At 41.0% G+C, this 17,696-nt stretch overlaps 1 protein-coding gene across 2 annotated transcripts in view; it reads right to left on the reverse strand.

Moving 5' to 3' along the window:
• Positions 1-3,428: 3,428 nt before the first annotated feature.
• The window catches only part of DPYSL5 (dihydropyrimidinase like 5), a 103,527-nt gene continuing 89,259 nt past the window's right edge, over positions 3,429-17,696 (reverse strand). For both annotated transcript variants that reach the window (XM_031951407.1, XM_031951406.1), the window contains exons 11-13: positions 16,762-16,969; positions 7,412-7,580; positions 3,429-3,737 (exon numbers count right to left, since the gene is read on the reverse strand). In XM_031951407.1, the coding sequence (XP_031807267.1) occupies positions 3,652-3,737; positions 7,412-7,580; positions 16,762-16,969 (463 nt within the window). In that variant the 3' untranslated portion in view covers positions 3,429-3,651. The remainder of the gene's footprint in view (positions 3,738-7,411; positions 7,581-16,761; positions 16,970-17,696) is intronic.

Raw genomic sequence — 17,696 nt, forward strand, 5'->3', positions numbered from 1 at the left:
ATTTTTGACTAGAATCAGTCCTGCTTCTGGTCACTTCTGTGATCCAGCTTCTTCATAGGAACAGTTATATAAATAAAAGGATGGTAGAGAATTAGCGTTTGGAGAACCAACTTTTGAAAGCTCAGACTAAGAATGAGTATAAGTTTGGGCCAAGGATTTCCAAATGGCTAAAAAAAAAATGAGGCTGATTCTGGAGAAGCGGGAATAAATCAGAAGAGAACATTTTTTCTCTCTCCTGTATTTAGGACTTTTACATATTAAGCACCCCAAATTGAATAAAAGGGATTCCACGCACATTTTTCCCTTAAAAAAACACAACTGAGACAAAGTGAGAAGTAGCTACAGTTTAATACAAACCTGCACCAGAACACAATGTGTTGGGGTGTTTGTGTGTGTGTTGTTTTGTCTGAAACAGGTGGCTAAAGCACAGGAAAAGTGTGTCCTTTTGGGGACTGACACGTTCTTAGCACCATAACATTACGGAGGCATAAGGAAAGTCACTTGGGTGCCTGGGCTCTGGGGTGGTTCCATGCTGACCCCAGACCATGCCTGCCGCCTCTGTTGCTGCTGGAGGTGGTTTTGGTTTCAGTTTGGTTCTGTTGGTTTCTGGGTCAGAGTTCAAAAAGCCCTCATCACGGTACAGACTTGACAGAGACCTACTGTGGATTCCTAGCACTACACACGCACACACACACACACAGTAGTAGCACAATGTTCCCATAACACAACCCCACAAACCTAGAGAGCAGCTAAGGCAAGAAAAACAGCATTTATTCCAGAAAGTACAAGACCAGTTTGAGAGCTGCATTCAATGCAACCAGAGACCCTTTTTCATTCCAACCATGAGACACAAGTATGTCTTCCAGGTGGCTCTGGGCTCTGTAAAGGGGCAAGGAGAATCAGGGTTGAGGGGAAGAGGAGAGGCTGGCTATTTTTTATGACATTTTGGAACAACTGATTTTCTAGCTAGAAGCTTTTGGGTGTGGGTGAGTCATGGAGAGAGGTCAGAAGTAGGGAGGGGGGTGGGAGAAATGACCTTTTAGATCTGCCATTATAAGAGAAGAAATGTGGTTCCACAACTCCCCTTTCTCCCTCCTCCCTGCACTGGGCACTTTAATTCTAAAATTGCAATATTGGGACCTGTATGGAAAAAAGCTCTCCCAGCAAAAATATGGGGTAGTTCTGGCCTACTCTGCTGGCCAGCTCTCTCCTATGCTCTTTGGCATCTGCCCAAGTCCCAGTACATGGAAAGTAGGGAGAAAGTTAATCGTTTTATTCAAAACCACAACCAGAGCAGCCGTTGTTGGCATCTACATCCTCATGGGGCCAAGCTGGACTCCATTCCCCAGACCCCAGTTTCTGTCCTTAGGTGCTCTGTTCTAACCACTTGGCTACCATTTTTATAACTGCCTATAATACACTTTGTCCCCACCTTCTTTTTGCCTTTTTTTCTGTCCATCAATGACCTTCTCTCTCCAGTGTGCTCCTGAGACTGAGATTGGGTTGGGATTTGAGGCTGGGTGTAAAACTACCATAGTGGACTAGAGTTCAAAACACAGAGCAAGCTTCTGATGTTCTCTAGTCCTAGCACAGACACCAAGGACTTAGGTTTAAGGATTTTTGCTTTAGACTAAATGGCCATCGGAGAAAACAAGCAAGCACATATATGGCCTGTTAACGATTCACTTGGGAAGCAAATTCTGCAAGTGATTTTGCAATTATTTGGTGAGGATGGCAACCAGAAGTTGTCTCACGCCTTCTCTCCACAGCAAGGATGCCTGATCAAAGCTGCTGGGGCAATTCTGGCAACTTCTGGCGAGACTAGCAAGGGGCACAGCGGAAGTCCCATCGAAGCTTAGGAGCTGTGGGGGATTGGCTTCCCAGGAGATGGGAGACCAGTCTAAACAAGGGCAGGGCTAAAACTAAGGAACTAAAATAGAGCTCAAGGAAAGGAGGGCGTCTCCTGGCCTGAGTAAGTCCTCCCATCCTTCTGTCAAGAGAGAATGTCACTCAGTAGTAGATGGAGACACCCCACCCCATGTGGCTGAGGTCTCAAAATCTGAGTATCCCAACTGAAAAGCCCAGTGGTCTTCACTATTGGAAGGTAAACCCTTCCTAAAATTACATTTCCTTTCAAGTAAAGAATCGCCTCAGTATCAGGGAAGGTCTGGGTTCAGGCAGAAGGAACCTTGGGAAGATGGTGGCAGCAGGCAGGGGTAGAGGCTAAGGCTGAGACACTGTGGGTAGAGGTGAGATTGGCCAGAGACATGGGCTGTGGGGGTGGGGCTGGTCAGAGACGTGGGATATGGGGGTGGGGCTGGCTGAAGGCTTGGTCCCCATGTCCTAAGGACAGCCTTCCAGACCCCTGTCGCTGAGGCCTTCCTGCCTAAATTCCCCATCCCTCTTCTTCTCCAGGCTCTTCTCCCCTCCTTTTCCTCCTCTCTTGGAAGATGGGAGGTTTCTTGCCAGTCACAGAGGAGGACCACTCCGGCTTCTGTCCGAGAGCTCTCAATTGGCTCAGGGAGATCAGCAACGGGAGGGTTAAGACCATACAAGTCTGAATTTTTAAAATAATAGATGCCCAGGCTATTCTTATAGGATCAGATTCTAGATTTTGGTGCCGTGAGGAGCTGGGAGCTGTGTCTATCAGACTTGGGGGAGGGTGGATGCAGGACTTGTTTTTGCCCTTTAACCAAGTGGAGGACCAGTTCAGGAGGATGGGGGCTTGTTCTCTCCTGCCCTGCCGCTTGGGCTGGCGCTGACTGCAGCATCTCTGGAGGATCATGTCTATCCCCATTTCTATCCTAACGCTAAGTGACACAAAGCACTGTTTTTTTCACATGATGCACTAACAAACCAAACCAAACCACTGCTCAAACCAAACGTGCAAAACAAAATCATTTACACGCGCATGGCACAAGGCCTCGCACCGGCTCCCAGCTCGGTCTTCGGCTGCTTGTTCTTTGTGTAAGTGCGGGAGGGACTGGGAGAAGAGGGGAGGGCGGGGGAGCGGGCAAAGGGGCCGTTTGCTTCATCTGTATAAACGCCTTGACTTGGAACGGGACCGCTGATGAGCTCAGTAACTACGGAGGGGAGGGAGTCTCGGACAGGGCTGGATACACAGACTAGCAGAACTGGGAAATGTGGTTCTCGAGGGGGGCCGGGGGATGGGAGGAGCCTGGGACGGGGGAGGGAGACGACTGCTTTTGAAACACTTCTGCCAGAGTGCCCTGGACAGCGGCTGGCCGGGCTAGGAAGAAGGCCGTTCAAGCTGATGCTTCCTCGCCAAGCAAACAGCCGGAGGCCAGTGTGAGAGTTGGGGCGAGGCTGCTGCCTATGCAATGCAGTCAGTGCATAGTGCCGGGTCCCCCTGGCCCACAGATGCAGCCTGCTGAGGCCAGGAAAGGAAAGGACTACAGCAAGAGGAGCATCGTCCCAAAGTGCTTGTTAGGATTGGCTCAAAGCATAGTGAATGACGTTTCAGACATGTGAAGTGCTCCCAAGTGTCCTGTGTGCCCTTCCCCTCCCCCCTCCCGCCGTCTAGGGTGTTGGACTGTCTGGCCCAGCCTCCCCGTGCAACCCGCAGTGGTGGCCAGAAGGTGGGCTGGCTAGCTGCTGCTGCATCCTTAGATGGGAGGCTGGTCAGCGTCTTTACCAAATGCCGCTCGACCTGCCTCCGGGGGGAGCGAGAATCCGAGCCGAGGCTCGCTTTGGAACATGGTCATCGATTTGAGAACCTGTAAGGGACAGAAGGACAGAGTGAGATTCTGCTAACCTTGTCCAAGACCGCCATGCTTTCCCTCAGATTGCTGTCTTTAGACCATAAGCTCCTCAGGGCAAGGCCTGTTTTTTTTTGTTCTGTTTTTAGTGCCTTTTTTTATATTCCCAGAATATAGCAAAATGCCTAGCACAGAGCAGGTACTAATTGCTTATTGATTCATTTGCACAGTCCATTCTATATTCTATAGATCTGTCCTGGGCTGGGGGCATATTAGTATGAATTTGGCACCCAAGGATTCTGGTGATTTATACAAAAAGTCTAAAAGCAGGCAGGGACTGCTCTCTTGGAAAGCGTCTGCTTCTTACCAAACTTCTTTTCATTTCAAAAATCTTTCATTGTACTGAGAAATGAAAGAGTCGGACCTCAAAGACCCTGGCTAAAGACATAACAAGACTTAGTTACGACAAGAGATTAATGAAATCCAATGGAACCAGCTGAGTTCTACTTTTAAGGGGCCAGCACAGGACTGATGTCCAAATCATTGAGAAGGCCAGGAAAGGGTAGTTTAAGGTGGGAAGAAACATAAACATCGAAGAGCTAAAGAGATTCTTAGAAAATCTATATTCAAATAATCCTGTCTACAGTTTTTTTCTGATAAATGGTAATCCAGCCTTGGTATAATGAACAGCCCATTCTACTTCCAGATGGCTTCAATTGTCAAGAAGCTTTTCCTGAAATCTAACTTATATCTGCCTCTGACCAACTTCCTGTTCCTAGCTCCACCATCTGTGGCCAAGGATAATCCCTCTTCCAATGATGGCCCTATAGATACTTAAGAACAACTCTCATGCCTTTCTTGAGTTTTAAACTCAACTAAGCATCCCCAGTTTTTCCAATTAATTCCTGTAGGGCATCTTTTTCTAGACCTCTCACCATCCTCATGGATCTCTTCTCCTAGTTGTCTATGATCTCCACCCCCCACCCCCAACCCTGAGAACTCTTTAGATATATACGGGCAATACTATTTTTTTCTTGAGTTCTGCATAGAAAGAAGAGAATTGGTTGCTCAGAAAGCTAAGGTGAGGATAGAGGTTCTATTTACTTCTGGGGATAGAATAGATATGACTATATGTGGTTCAGCATGGGGAAGGGTTTGCTTTTTACAATTCCAGATTAATTAATTTAATGTAAATTAATGGAGTAGTTGGTGGTTCTGGTAGGTCAGGAGGAGATGGGTAATCAACATACCAAAGACCCTGAGTTAGGCTGCATGATAGTAAGAAGAAACTTATCAAATGTGCAAGCATTCTGAGTCTCGAAGTACCCTTTCCCACTCTCTCCCACCAGAGACTACTGAAGGGGTGGGCTTCCTTTTTCTATGTTGTATTCCACTCCTCATAACTGGTGGGAACAATGATAGCAATGGAAAATTTCTGCCCTGCAAGAATGTCTGCATTCTTTTGCATACTTTTGACATGATAATTCCATGACCGTATGCAGGCACTAAGAGAATAAGGAAATTCATAGAAAGTAGAAGTTAAAGACTCCTACTTCTGAGAGCAAAATACACAATGATTACACGAGAAAGGTGAATTCTGAGTAATAGGAAAACTCATTGAAGAGGTTCTAGTGGAGAGAATTTAAAACAGTCCTTTTCCTTCTCAGAAGAGTGGGAGAGGGATTACTAAGAAAGAATATTATATACACTGTCAGACAAGGTTTCTCTACTTTTGGTGTTTTTATTTAAATTGTTTTTTGTCACAAGAAAGGGTTCAGTATAGATTGTAGGTGGTTGGGAAATAACTATGATTCATCACAAAATGATCAGTCACTAAGCTGTGTATACCCTTTGATCAGAGATGGTTGGGAGAAAAAAAATTCTGGCTAAAAGAAAAGTAAAAATTTCTTTAAAAGGCAAATGACTAGGATGCAAATAGAGTCAGGTTCCTCATCCGTTGAGATAGGGGTTGTACTACATGACCTCTGAGGTCCCTTTTTTAGCTCAAAATATATTAAATTAAGACAACAAACATCAACAGAAATATTTTTTTAAAAGGAAAAATAAATGGCCCTTCCTACTCATGAGTTGGTGTATCAGATCTTTTTTCAATCCAATTGCCATGGTGTTATAGCTGGTGAGATTCTACAAATGAATCAAGTATTTAACTGTAGAACATTGGGAGATTGGGGCTCACTGTCCTTTTTAGGGGAGAGATGATATAGTTCCTCTTAACAGAGAGTAATTTGGAAGTCTTAGCACATTTTATAAACTCCAAAATCTCTGTACTTGCCAGCAAGAAGCAGTTTATCCATATGTTGCTATTAAATGTCAGAGCATATGAGGACACTATCTTTGCCAAGAAGCAGCCCATGGCTCAGGGATCAAATTGTAATCCCACTTTTTGAAGAAATGAAAGATGCTGGAATTGAACCTAGCTACTCCAAGGATCCCCAAGATTTTACAGGCTGCTAGGGAGAGACTATGAGGAAAGATAAAAAAAGAAACTGGAACTCATAAGGAAAGAAAAAGAAAAGGAAAAAATAATGCATCTTTTCAACAGAGATCTAGGAAATATGTTTAGGGGCAGCTAGGTGGTGCAGTGGATAGAGCACCAGCCCTGAAGTCAGAAGGACCTGAATTCAAATCTGCCTCCAGACACTTAACACACTTCCTATCTGTGTGACCCTGGGCAAGTTACTTAACCCCAATTGCCTCAGGGGAAAAAGTTTAAAAGATTAAAGGAGGACAGAAAACTGAAAAATGATGTATGTGGGGAAAATAGAAAAAGAGAAGGGGAGAGAAGGGGGTAGAAAGGGAAGGAAAGAGAGAGAGAAGGGAAGGAGAGGGGGGAAAGAGAGAGGTGGGGGGAGTGAGGGGAGAGAGAAGAGGGGAGTGAGAGAGAATGGGTGTTAGGGAAAGGGGGAAAAATCAGAAATAAGATATTAGGGAAAGGGGGGGGGAAATCAGAAATAAAAAATCCTACAGAATAGGTAAGAGCCACAAAGTGTATTGGAGGAATTAGAGGTGGGCTCCCAGAATCCACAGGGATAAATCCACATTGAGGTGCTAATTCATTACTAGAGTAGAACTTGCTATATATTGAAGCCTCAAGTAGATTGAAAGAGGTGGAGACTTGATGGGTGGGAAATGCTAAATCCTGGTTCAAACTTGATAGTCTCAGGAGAGGTGATCTTGGATGTGTCCAAAAGGTCCCTCCCTGTCTTTCTCTCATCTCAGCGTTCCTCTAATGTTAACACCTAGCTCCTTCAGAGTTATGAGAAGCAAAGTGGTATGATAGTTAGAGAGCTGGCTTCACAGGCAACAAGACCTGGGTTCTGGTACAGTTTTGGATCCACAATGGCATGATGGAGGGCAAATCACTTAATCTCTTAGGGTCCCAAGTAATTTTAAGATTGTAAATTGCAGAGAAGGCAGTGGCCACACTGATTAAAGGAATTAGCTCCCGGGAACTCTTTAGGCACAAATCGGATAGTATCCTAGCCTGCTCTCCTACTCTAACACTTGCTTCCAGAGAGTGGGGGAGGGATGAACAGGTACCTCAGGCAGTGTCCTACTACCTGACGTAACTGCATCAGTTTGGCCTCTTCCCTCTGCCCTCCCTACTCCCTGCCCCCCACCCCCCTGGGGCCCAAGCGAAGATCCCCACACTGTGCTGCCCCTGCTCTTACCAGATAGGCTGAAGCTGGACTCGTGAAGGTCCCTCATGCCCCCATGTCGGGTGACTGGCCGGGTGGGAGTGTCTGCAAGTGGAGTTCCCATCTCTTTTTTCCCAGCATGCACAACCACAGCTACATCCCCCAGGTAGGGAGTGCGGTCCACTCCCTTAACCTTTAAGCTCTAATAAAGGGGGGAGGGGAGGAAAAAAAAAAGACAACACCATCAGAGCCAAGTGGTTTGACTCAGGGCTTCTTCCAGGGAGATTCTTGGTGGCCCACAGAATACTGGATGTAGCTACACTCACCTCGAGACCAAAGGATACATTCTGATTTCTAAGGAAGAATTATTTTTTGTGCCCCTGAATTGTGTGTGTGTGTGTGTAAAGAAAGCCTCAGGCTCATCTCCAACACTGGAGATAGCCAAGGAAACAGGGGAGGCACCCCTGGTTACTGGAATATAGATTCTGGAGACATTAAGGAACACTGATAATACAGAATAATTAAAACCAAATAAAATGAATGGTAGTTCAGACACATTCCTTTTGCCTAATATCCAAAATGCTTATTGTCACTGTAATTTCATTATGGAAATAGTGCTTACATAAATATTACATCTCCCCCCACTGTGCCTTAGAGTGAGGCATCCCTCATGTCTGAATTACTATCCCTTCTTGCTTTCCCCTTTTGAAATCTCTTGCTTCCTTCAAGGCTTAGCTCTGGGGCTGTCTCTTACCATAGGCCTTTTCTGATCCTGATACTTCCATTAGTTGTTAGTGACCATTCTCCACCCTATTATTTTGTATTTACTTATCTGTCTACTTATTGTTTTTCTTCAGACTTTTTCCACATCATGCCCCACCAGCTTGCTCTGGCAGAATTTAAATTTCTCCAAGATAGAGGCTACTTTATTTTTGGCAACCAACACTAGGCCTCAAACACAAAAGGCACTTTATAAATGCTTACCAAATTGAATTGTGTTACAACACTGATTTTAAGTATTGTCCCAAAGAGATAAACAATTTTTTCAGAAAATTTGCCATGCTGCAGAGGTGGGGAGATACGATTTATATAGGTGAATACCTATTTTCCCACTATAGAAGCACAAATAGTAAGAAAAATTTATTCACTCAGCATTTAAAATTTAGATTGTGAAAATAATAAGCCAAGCTTGTATCTTATTTACTAATTAATTAGATTAACTAACTTATTAATGATTAATTAGAATGATTTGGTTGGTTCTTTTCTTTGCAATTGTAAAAAGGGATGACCATCTTAGCCAGAGGAGTACAGAGAAGCATTATGTAAGAGACCTCAAGAGAAAACACACTTACAAAATTGCTACAAAGTAGAGAAGAGAAAAATTAATGGCCTCATTAAAAATATATATTATAAACTACAGTTTTTAAAAATATTAATGTATCATATTTTCCTGTAAGTCTTAGAAGCATCCAATATCATAGACAGGTGAAGCTGACTTTCTCTTATACTACGTAGCCAAAAAGTCTACCATCCTTTCCTGTGCTCTCAGTGAAACAGGTTCCTAGGGTGGGGGTGAAATTAGGCACATATTTTGTACAGGGTCCATACTACTTTGTGTTCTAAGGATATGGCAGGAGAGGTACTGTATTTATGTTTTACATAACTTAGGGATGCAGAGTTAAGGCTTTTTTTCTTTTTTGCCCTCAAATTTAGGGATATGATTCTTGGTCCCCAGGAATCACTGAAATCCAGTCACCCTCTCTCATACACACAAACACAAATTTAGACTGGAATAGACATCAAAGGTCACCTAGTCCAACCCATTCATTTTACAGATGAGGAAATTGAGGTCCAAAAAAGGGATGCCTAAAGTCATACAAAGTAGGTCACACAGAGTCAGCCAGGGAAAAGAGGCAATAAGCATTTCATTAAGAGCTTATTAAGTGCCAGGCATTTTGTTAAACGTTGGGGATACACATTTAAGAAAAAAGACAGTTCCCTGCCCTCATGAAGCTTACATCCTAATGAGAGAAGAAAACACATAAAAAGGATCTAGAAAGCTGAGGGTAGGGAATGGAGAAAGTATCTGCTGAGGAGTAGAGGAAACATGGTAGCAAAATCTTTGAAGTCAGAAGCAGGTTGGCCTAAGGCCCTCCCTAAGACAGAGACCAAAGGAGGAACTCACAAATGAGAGAAAGGGGGCGGAAAGGAAAGAAGGATGCATCAGGGTACAACATCCCTGTGTACTGTGCTGGGATTTGAATTTGGGACTTTTAGCTCTGAATCTAAGACTTTTCTATGGTATCATATTAGGTGCTGATGCTGGATGAGACTCTTGTAGCTATAAATATCAGTAATAACTAACTTGTCTCCTTTGAATACTGTTACATAAAAACAAGGCTCTGCCAGATGCTGGAAGCAGATATGGAACTTGACAAGCTATCACACCCTCTTATGTGCTCTCTATTGACTTCTAGAATGCTGACTCCAAAGTCAAAGCTTGAGATAAGAGGTGTCAGGGGAGAGAAGGAGAAGAAAAGCAAGTTTTCTTTGGAAGAAAGTCAGACTTCTGCCCCCCCGAGAGCTTTCTTAATGTTTATGAAGGTATTTTGTAATTAAAAATGCAAGCTTCTGTTATTATTAACACTTTCAAAGATTAATCTTGTATAATATATGCCTGTTCAAAAATTCTTTAGAACACCTAGCTAGCTGTAATTTCTAAAATTGGAATTCAGCCAATAATTCTTATGCATGTGCACACATTAAGAAGTGCCCCCTTTCTCTCCTTCTCTCTCTCTCTCTCTCTAAAATCACTCATAATTAATATTATACTCCTTAATAGTCCCTCAGTCATATAAATCAGTTATGATATATCATGCTTTTGGGGAATAATTGATTAATGCTTTAGGTGTAAGTTTACATCTATTTATTTCAAATTTCCCAGCCCTATTAACAAGAGTATATTGAATATATAATTTAAACTTTTTTTCAAGACCTCAAAGTTATTATCATTATAATATTTTTGTCATGCCTCATCTATAATAGGGAATTTGGTTAAATCCATAGTAATAGAAATATTCACTTTTGTTTTCCTGAATCAACTCCATGTATCAAGTTGCTTTCTTGTCATTTGCCTTGTTCTTAAGAGAAGTGGTGTTTATGTAGAGCCTGATGACTAATTTGGAGATTATAAAATAGCAACTTTGAAAAATAAAATTTATGCCTAATAATATTCATCCTTTTCCCCCAAATTGTTTCTAGATTACAATTACCACCCCCCAATTTTTAGTCTTTTTTCAGTATCCTTAATTCATCTAACAGCCTTTCTCTGATGCTTGACCATGGTATGGAGGTGAGCTGGGCTCTGAAAGTCAATGCTAATGGAATACACATATGGCTAGCTCTACCAAACTGGGAAAAATTCAAGGTCATTGGCAATATGTTTATCATCTGAATACCATCCTACACTCACTTCTGCGAAACTCATTGTCCAGCAAGTTACTAATACTTTTGGTCACAGAAACTTGTGGAACTACTTACTTGGACACAAAAGAGGTGCTAGGTCAGCACACAGGGCATACCCAGCTGAACACAGGTCCTTGAATTTAGTGATTTTTACTTTTTAACAGCCTTCAAAATACACTCTATTGTTTAAGTATCAGTAACCACTTCAAATCCATCAGCTTCAACTTATTATCTCATTCCTCAGAGTTCACAAGAATAAGACATTCATGTGTTTATCCTTTTTCTTTGTTTATTCTTGCTCTGGGAGACAGGAAGTGTTGCGTCTCATTTTGATTGCCATACACTGTCTTCTTGACACTTCTATATCTCATGGACTTTCTCCTCACCTAATTCTATTCTTCTCCCCTTGATACATTCCATATTTCAAATGAGCTGTATTAGCAGTTTTCACTGAACATTCTCATTCCATCCTTTTGAGAAAATTTTTTCCACTGATTATTTACCAAACTAAATAAAGCTCAAAGACTTTGGTGAACAGAAACTTTGGAAATTGACAAACACTTTGAAGAATTTTTGACGTCAGTGGGTGGTTTTTCTAACAGTACAGATTGCAACCTATCTATGTCTTCTCATTCTGTTTGATTCTTGTTTGTATCTTCTCCTAAAATGCTCCAGATATGTCCACTTAGCTTTCTGTTGCCTTTCCTCTAGGTATCATGACATCATATAGATAAAAATGGAACATACTCGCTATCCACTGGCTATCTTTCCCTATGGGTACATAACCAGCTCTCTCTCTTTTACAAACATCCATCATTCTGCTAACTCTCTATATACAGCTTCTCCTATGCAGGTCTTCATTGGCAATATGTTGCAGCCTAGTCACATTGACCCTCTTCACTGCTCTTTGGGTGGCTTCTGACTTTAATTTTCTGGAGACTGTGATATATTGAAGATTTGTGGTTATACCAAATCATGAGAAGATTATTAAATTATTAATATAAAAAGATGGGTCTTCTTTCAAGGAGAAGCTTGCAATCATGAAAGGCATTGCATGATTTTCCAAAAGCAATAGAATTCTTGGTTCAATTCAGAGTCAAGCCATAGTGCCTGTCTAAGATTTTATACACACAGAGACACAGATTGATATGGCTCACATGATAAGTCTGGACAATGGACATTCAGTTTTTTCTGCGTGAATAGTTAGGCTGAAATTTTCTGAGTGATTACAGACCTCAACACCTCTGCAGATTAAGCTCATAAAAATGGGGAAGACAGCAGCTGGATCAATAATTATTGATAGGATGGTGAAAGGCTTTGAAGGCACAAATAGATAAAATGAAGGGTAGATGTTTAGTACGGAGAAGAAAAGATTATCAGGAGACAAAAGAATAAAAAAATTTGAAGGACCGTCACATGCAAGTAGTAGTAGTTTGTTTTGTTCACTTTAGCTATAGGAAAACTCAAACCAGGAGCAATAGATGGTATTTTCAAAGGGAACATTTAGGCTTTATGTGAGAAAAAAACAACAAAGCAAAATTGTTAAGTCATGTCTGACTCTTCGTGACTCCATGGACACAAACATTCCAGACCCTTCTAATTTTCCACAATCTTTCAAAGTCTGTGCAGAGATACTTCAGTGGTTTGCCATTTCCTTCTCCAGCTCATTTTACAGTGACAAAAGTGAAGCAAACAGCGTCAAGGGTCTTGCCCAGGGTTCTGAGTCCAGTGTTGAACTCAGGAAGATGAGTCTTCCTGACTCCAGGTTCAGTGCTCTGTGCACTGAGATGCTTAGCTGCCAAAGGCAGTATTGCAGTAGTTCAAAAGGCCTGTGAGCTGGCAAATTTGCACATCTCCACTCTAAATGTCTCATATGGACTATCTGAATCCCATTTGTGATAGACTCTTCTGAGCTTGAATAGTTCTGATCAACCACATTTGGATACACTGTACCTTGTCTCCAATGGGTGATACCATTTTGGTCTTCTGAGCATGAGGAATAACAACACAAGTGCAATTTTCAGACCTTGTCTAGGGTACATAATGGCCTTGGTCCTATGTTAGCCCTGAGGTATAAGGTAATTAAGCATTTGCTTTATCCTACTTATGAAATAATGGATGACTAATCAACCAAATAAGTCAGGCAGACTTTTGTATATTTTCTAGCTAGATGGATGAAAGCTGGGTTTGGAGATCCAACTCATGCTATATTGGTTCTCCCTCAACTCATTGTCTCCCATGGCTTTCATAGTCTTTCGACCATGTTTTTTACCAAATATTATTTTATGAGTTTTTATTCATGGAATCATCATCTATTGAGGTAATGTTAGGGACTGAGTTTTCATTAGAAATCCTATGAAGCATTCTTAGATGTGAACTTGAATATTTTAGAAATATTTTTCCCAATTTTTTTTGATCACACTACCTGGCTAATATGGGAGTGGGAGAGAGAGAAGACCTAGTACAGGAATTCATAGAATCATTGTCAAATGTTGATGAGGTTATCTAGAATATCACAAATGTTAATATCCTGCATTACTCTTCTGGCTCAATATGAAATACCTCTTAGATCCTGTGTTGTGGCCTATTATATTTTGTCTTTGACTCAGCACTGTATCATAGATGGGGACTACCTGTTTGCTCTCGGATTTAATATCCTCAATTTTCAAATGTGCACTTCCTAGCAACCAAAAACTTCTTTTGTATAGATGATATGGTATTAATTTTCTTCTTTTCATCTTTGTTGGCTCTTAAAAGAGTGTTTGAGAACATTCTGAACTTTCAGGATATAGGATTATTGAGAGCTTTGATCTTTTGGTACAAAGAATTAGTCTCACTTTTCTCTTTTGCCTTATTGAAGATCTGCATAAACGAGATAGGAAATTCATCCACTGAAATTAAATAATGTTCCTACCTCATTAATAATATGAACTATCTAAGCATCATACAATAGTGGGTACTCAGAGAGTACAATAAATTTGTAGACCAAGAGAATTTTCCGGTAACAGGAGGGAGAATTCTGCTATACAATAGACAATCCAAAGTACCCTAGAGCTCAAGCCTGTCTGATGGGGAGTTTAGAAATCCAGTTGGTGGTAAAAGTATATAAGAGCTTGAGAGCCAGTAATTTTTCATTTTTGTATCTTCAATGTCTAATAGAATGCTTGATACGTAGTAGGCATGTTGTAAATGCTTGTTGAATAAAAAGATACTATTTTCTATTATCAATCAAGTATACTATTGTCACTAACATACTAACCCCTCAGCATAAGAAAGCTAGGTATAGATTAAAACAATAAATTTATCATTTCTATGAAAAGCTTTTTGCAGAAAAAAACTAAAAGACTGAACGTGGGGGCAAGAATAAAAGTCCTCAGACATTTGGTCAGAGGGATCATGCAGACAGGCCATCCATTTCATCCCAAAGAGAACATAGGAAACCTTTTCTTCTCTCCTTGGTCTATGCATCAAATCAGAATGTTCTTGGCCAAAGTAATACAAGATTTGGCTCCAGAGCTAGAGCCAGAAGCACAAGGAGACAGATTTAGGCTTTATATCAGGAGAAATTTTCTAACAATTAGAGCTATCCAAAATTGGAATAGGTTTCCCCAGGATGTGATGCATTCCTCCTTCTTACAGGTCTTCAAGCAGAGGCTGGATAACTGGGGTGTTTTATAATGGGGGATTTCTTTTGAGTTTGGGTTGGCTAGTATGGCCACTGAAATTTTATCTAAGTTTGCAATTCTGCAATTCTGTGAAAATTAAGTTTTCAGTGGAAAAACTTATATAAATAAGGAAGAAAAGATGACTGATTTTGAGGTAGGATTCAAACAGCCATTCAGGCAATCTTTTGGGTAGAATTAAGGATGATCAGCCTCTAATGGTTGACTTAATCAGTAAAGAAGTACTGCTACTGGCCTGTTAACTAGTTATTAAAGTTTTGAAAAAACAAAAAAAGAGAATTTAGAGTAAAAATCAGACAGAATGTGGTCAAAATGCCTCATCCCCTGAAATGAGAAAAAAAAATCCATATCTTTTAATTTATAATATCAACCAGCTTCCTGGTAAAGAGATTCTTATGATCATGAATAAGTAGAAGTAGGGATTAATACCAGATGCTTAGGAGGATTGGGGTGGGAATCTCCTTCCAACTCAAGCCCCTGGATAGAATCTGTAACCCAGAGTTGACTCTAGAGCTGGGGATGGAGGAAAAATTTTGTCTGGGGACAACTAGGACTTATAATTATGTAGATACTCAAAAAGAAATGCCCAAGAAAATATCTTCCCTGAGTTTGTTTTGAATAGCAAATATCTTTTTCTTGCCTAGTCCTACTTAAATGGAAACCTATATTTAAGAACTGCAGATCCTTAGTATCAGACTCTTGAGCTGGGTCAATTTTCCTGACTCTTATCTGGGAATTGTCTCTGGGTATCATATATCCAGAAACCAGAGGACCAAACCCATACCCCTCCCAAACCCAGAGAATCTAGTATGCTCTAAGCACTGAACTAGTGAGAGAATAATGGGGGAAAACAAGAACTAAGACTAATTGAAAGGTGAAGCATAGAATAAATGAACACTGAAGTCCTTTCCAACTCTGAGTAAAATAAAGAAGCAGATAAAGAAGTTGGGGGAGAGGAGAGGATGAATTGTTTTTAAGGATTTCATGCCCCCTGAAACAAGGGACTTCTCAATATGTGGGTGGGGAGAGGAGCTCTCTTATACTCTGATGGATAGGGGTTATGGGCATTGGGGCTTGAGGACAGAAGTTAGAGAAAAGAATAAGTGATCCCAAATGCCTCACAGGGGGACACTTAGCAGAATAGACAAGGAAGTACCAGGAATATATCAGACTAGATGCATTTTAAAGTAACATTAGGTTGAATTTATATTTTACTATCTATATTTTACGACAGATTATTTAGGGAAGCAAAGTGCCTTCAGTAATATTTTTTTTTCACTGAATTTCTTCCAGTCCCTTAGGGCCCTCATCCATGTGACAAGCCTGGAATGTCCGAAAGACACGAAGTACCTGGGACTCAAAGTTGTCCATTTATATTAATATAAGGATACTTAAGGCTAGACTCAAAACGATGTTAAACCTCTTCCTAAATAACAGCTAGCATTTACTAACCCTTTAAAGTTTGCAAAGTGCTTTTCAAAAATTGCTCATTTTTATCTCCTAACAATCCTGTTTATTATTAGCTTTATTATCTACACGTTAGAGATGAAGAAACTGAAGCAGATGGATGCTAAGTGATTTGGCCAGAGTTGCACAATTAGTATCTAAGGTTGGATTTGAACTCAGGTCTTCCTGATTCTACATCTGGCACTCTGTCCACTGCACTTCTATATTCCTAAACAATATAGGAGATCATAGTCTTCTCTGGATCACTGCCTATCTAATTGCCTGCCAGGATTCCTTAGGGGAAAAGCTTGGATGTCAAGAGTATGAGTAACAGTCAGGGCTGATCTATGTTTCAGATTTCCTGTGATAAATTCAGATGCTGTAGAAGCACGGGTTTTTAGTAGAACTCCATCTAATGCTGATATATCCACAATTCATAATAGAGTTTCAGATCAATCCAATCCTACTTGGAGGCTGGACCAGCAATTTCCCACCATTCTGACATCTAAGGATAGATGCTAAAAATATTTCCATTTGCTTTCCTGCTGGAAGAATCAGGAAAGCTTTTCCTTCTGAATTTCATTTTGCTCCACTGACATTTTCTACTCTTTCTGTTTTTTGGCAAAGGGAGGAATGAAAGAGAAAAGGCTTTAAGCCAATCAAAGCCTCAGGCAGACTGTGCAAGGATTTGGCATAAAAGTACCAGCACTTATGAGAAACCAGAGAGCTTTCCTCAGACATCTCTAAATAGTGCAAGCCTGTATTCCTGTTCCCCTCTCCAACTCTTACCTTCTCTCTCTGGACCAGCTTCTTGTACACAGTATCTGGGAAGGATCGAAGCGGGCAGAACTTGCCAGTGCCCTCAGCACACATGAAGACTCCATTCTCATACACGACTCGTCCTCGACTGATAGTGACCAAAGGTACCCCGTGGCAGCGCATATTTTCATATAAATTTATGTCTCCTCCTTGCACCTGAGTGCTAGCTGAAATGGTCCTGGGTGGGGAGGGAGATGCGCATGTCACAGGTAAAATATAACACACTTTACAGACAGAGCTAATATGGATTATTAAATTCTAGAAAAGTTACTGTGGATTGCCACACTGATCTAAGAATACAATAAAAGAACCATTAACAAGTGATGAATTTTAGCTAATCAGCCACTCAGAAAGCAGCAGGGAATAACAGATTATCAGCTATGACATATCTTGGCTTTGTGATGCTGGCCAAGTCATTTACTTTTTTAGTGTCGTAGGCAATTCACCAAGACTACAAAAAAGATATTGGTCTACCTCCACAGAGAAAGTTCCCTATACTATGAAATCAGAGGCCAGTCCAACCCTGCCCTCCATCCCTCCCCAAATAATCCACCTGGAAAAGACTGATTAGTTTTAGTTAGTTAAAGAAAAGGTTTAAAACAACTTGCCCGGATTAACTTTTTTTTTTTTTTTTTTTACATTTATCCTACTCTCTTTTGTTTTATAGGTATTCACATGCATTTCTTTATATAGTGGGATCCTGGAAAGTAGGAACTATATCATCTCTCTCTGAATCCCTGGTATCTAGAACATTGCCTCCAACATGATGAGTTCTTAAAAATTTTTATGGAATTGAATGCAATCAATGCTTTAAGCCTCTTTATCATTGTAAAAGATCTAGAACATTGTAAACAAACTAGATCTGAGGTCCAAATCAAGTTTTACATTTTAAAATATAATAAAAC

Source organism: Sarcophilus harrisii, chromosome 2, assembly GCF_902635505.1.
Source record: "Sarcophilus harrisii chromosome 2, mSarHar1.11, whole genome shotgun sequence".
NCBI classification, from domain to species: domain Eukaryota; kingdom Metazoa; phylum Chordata; class Mammalia; order Dasyuromorphia; family Dasyuridae; genus Sarcophilus; species Sarcophilus harrisii.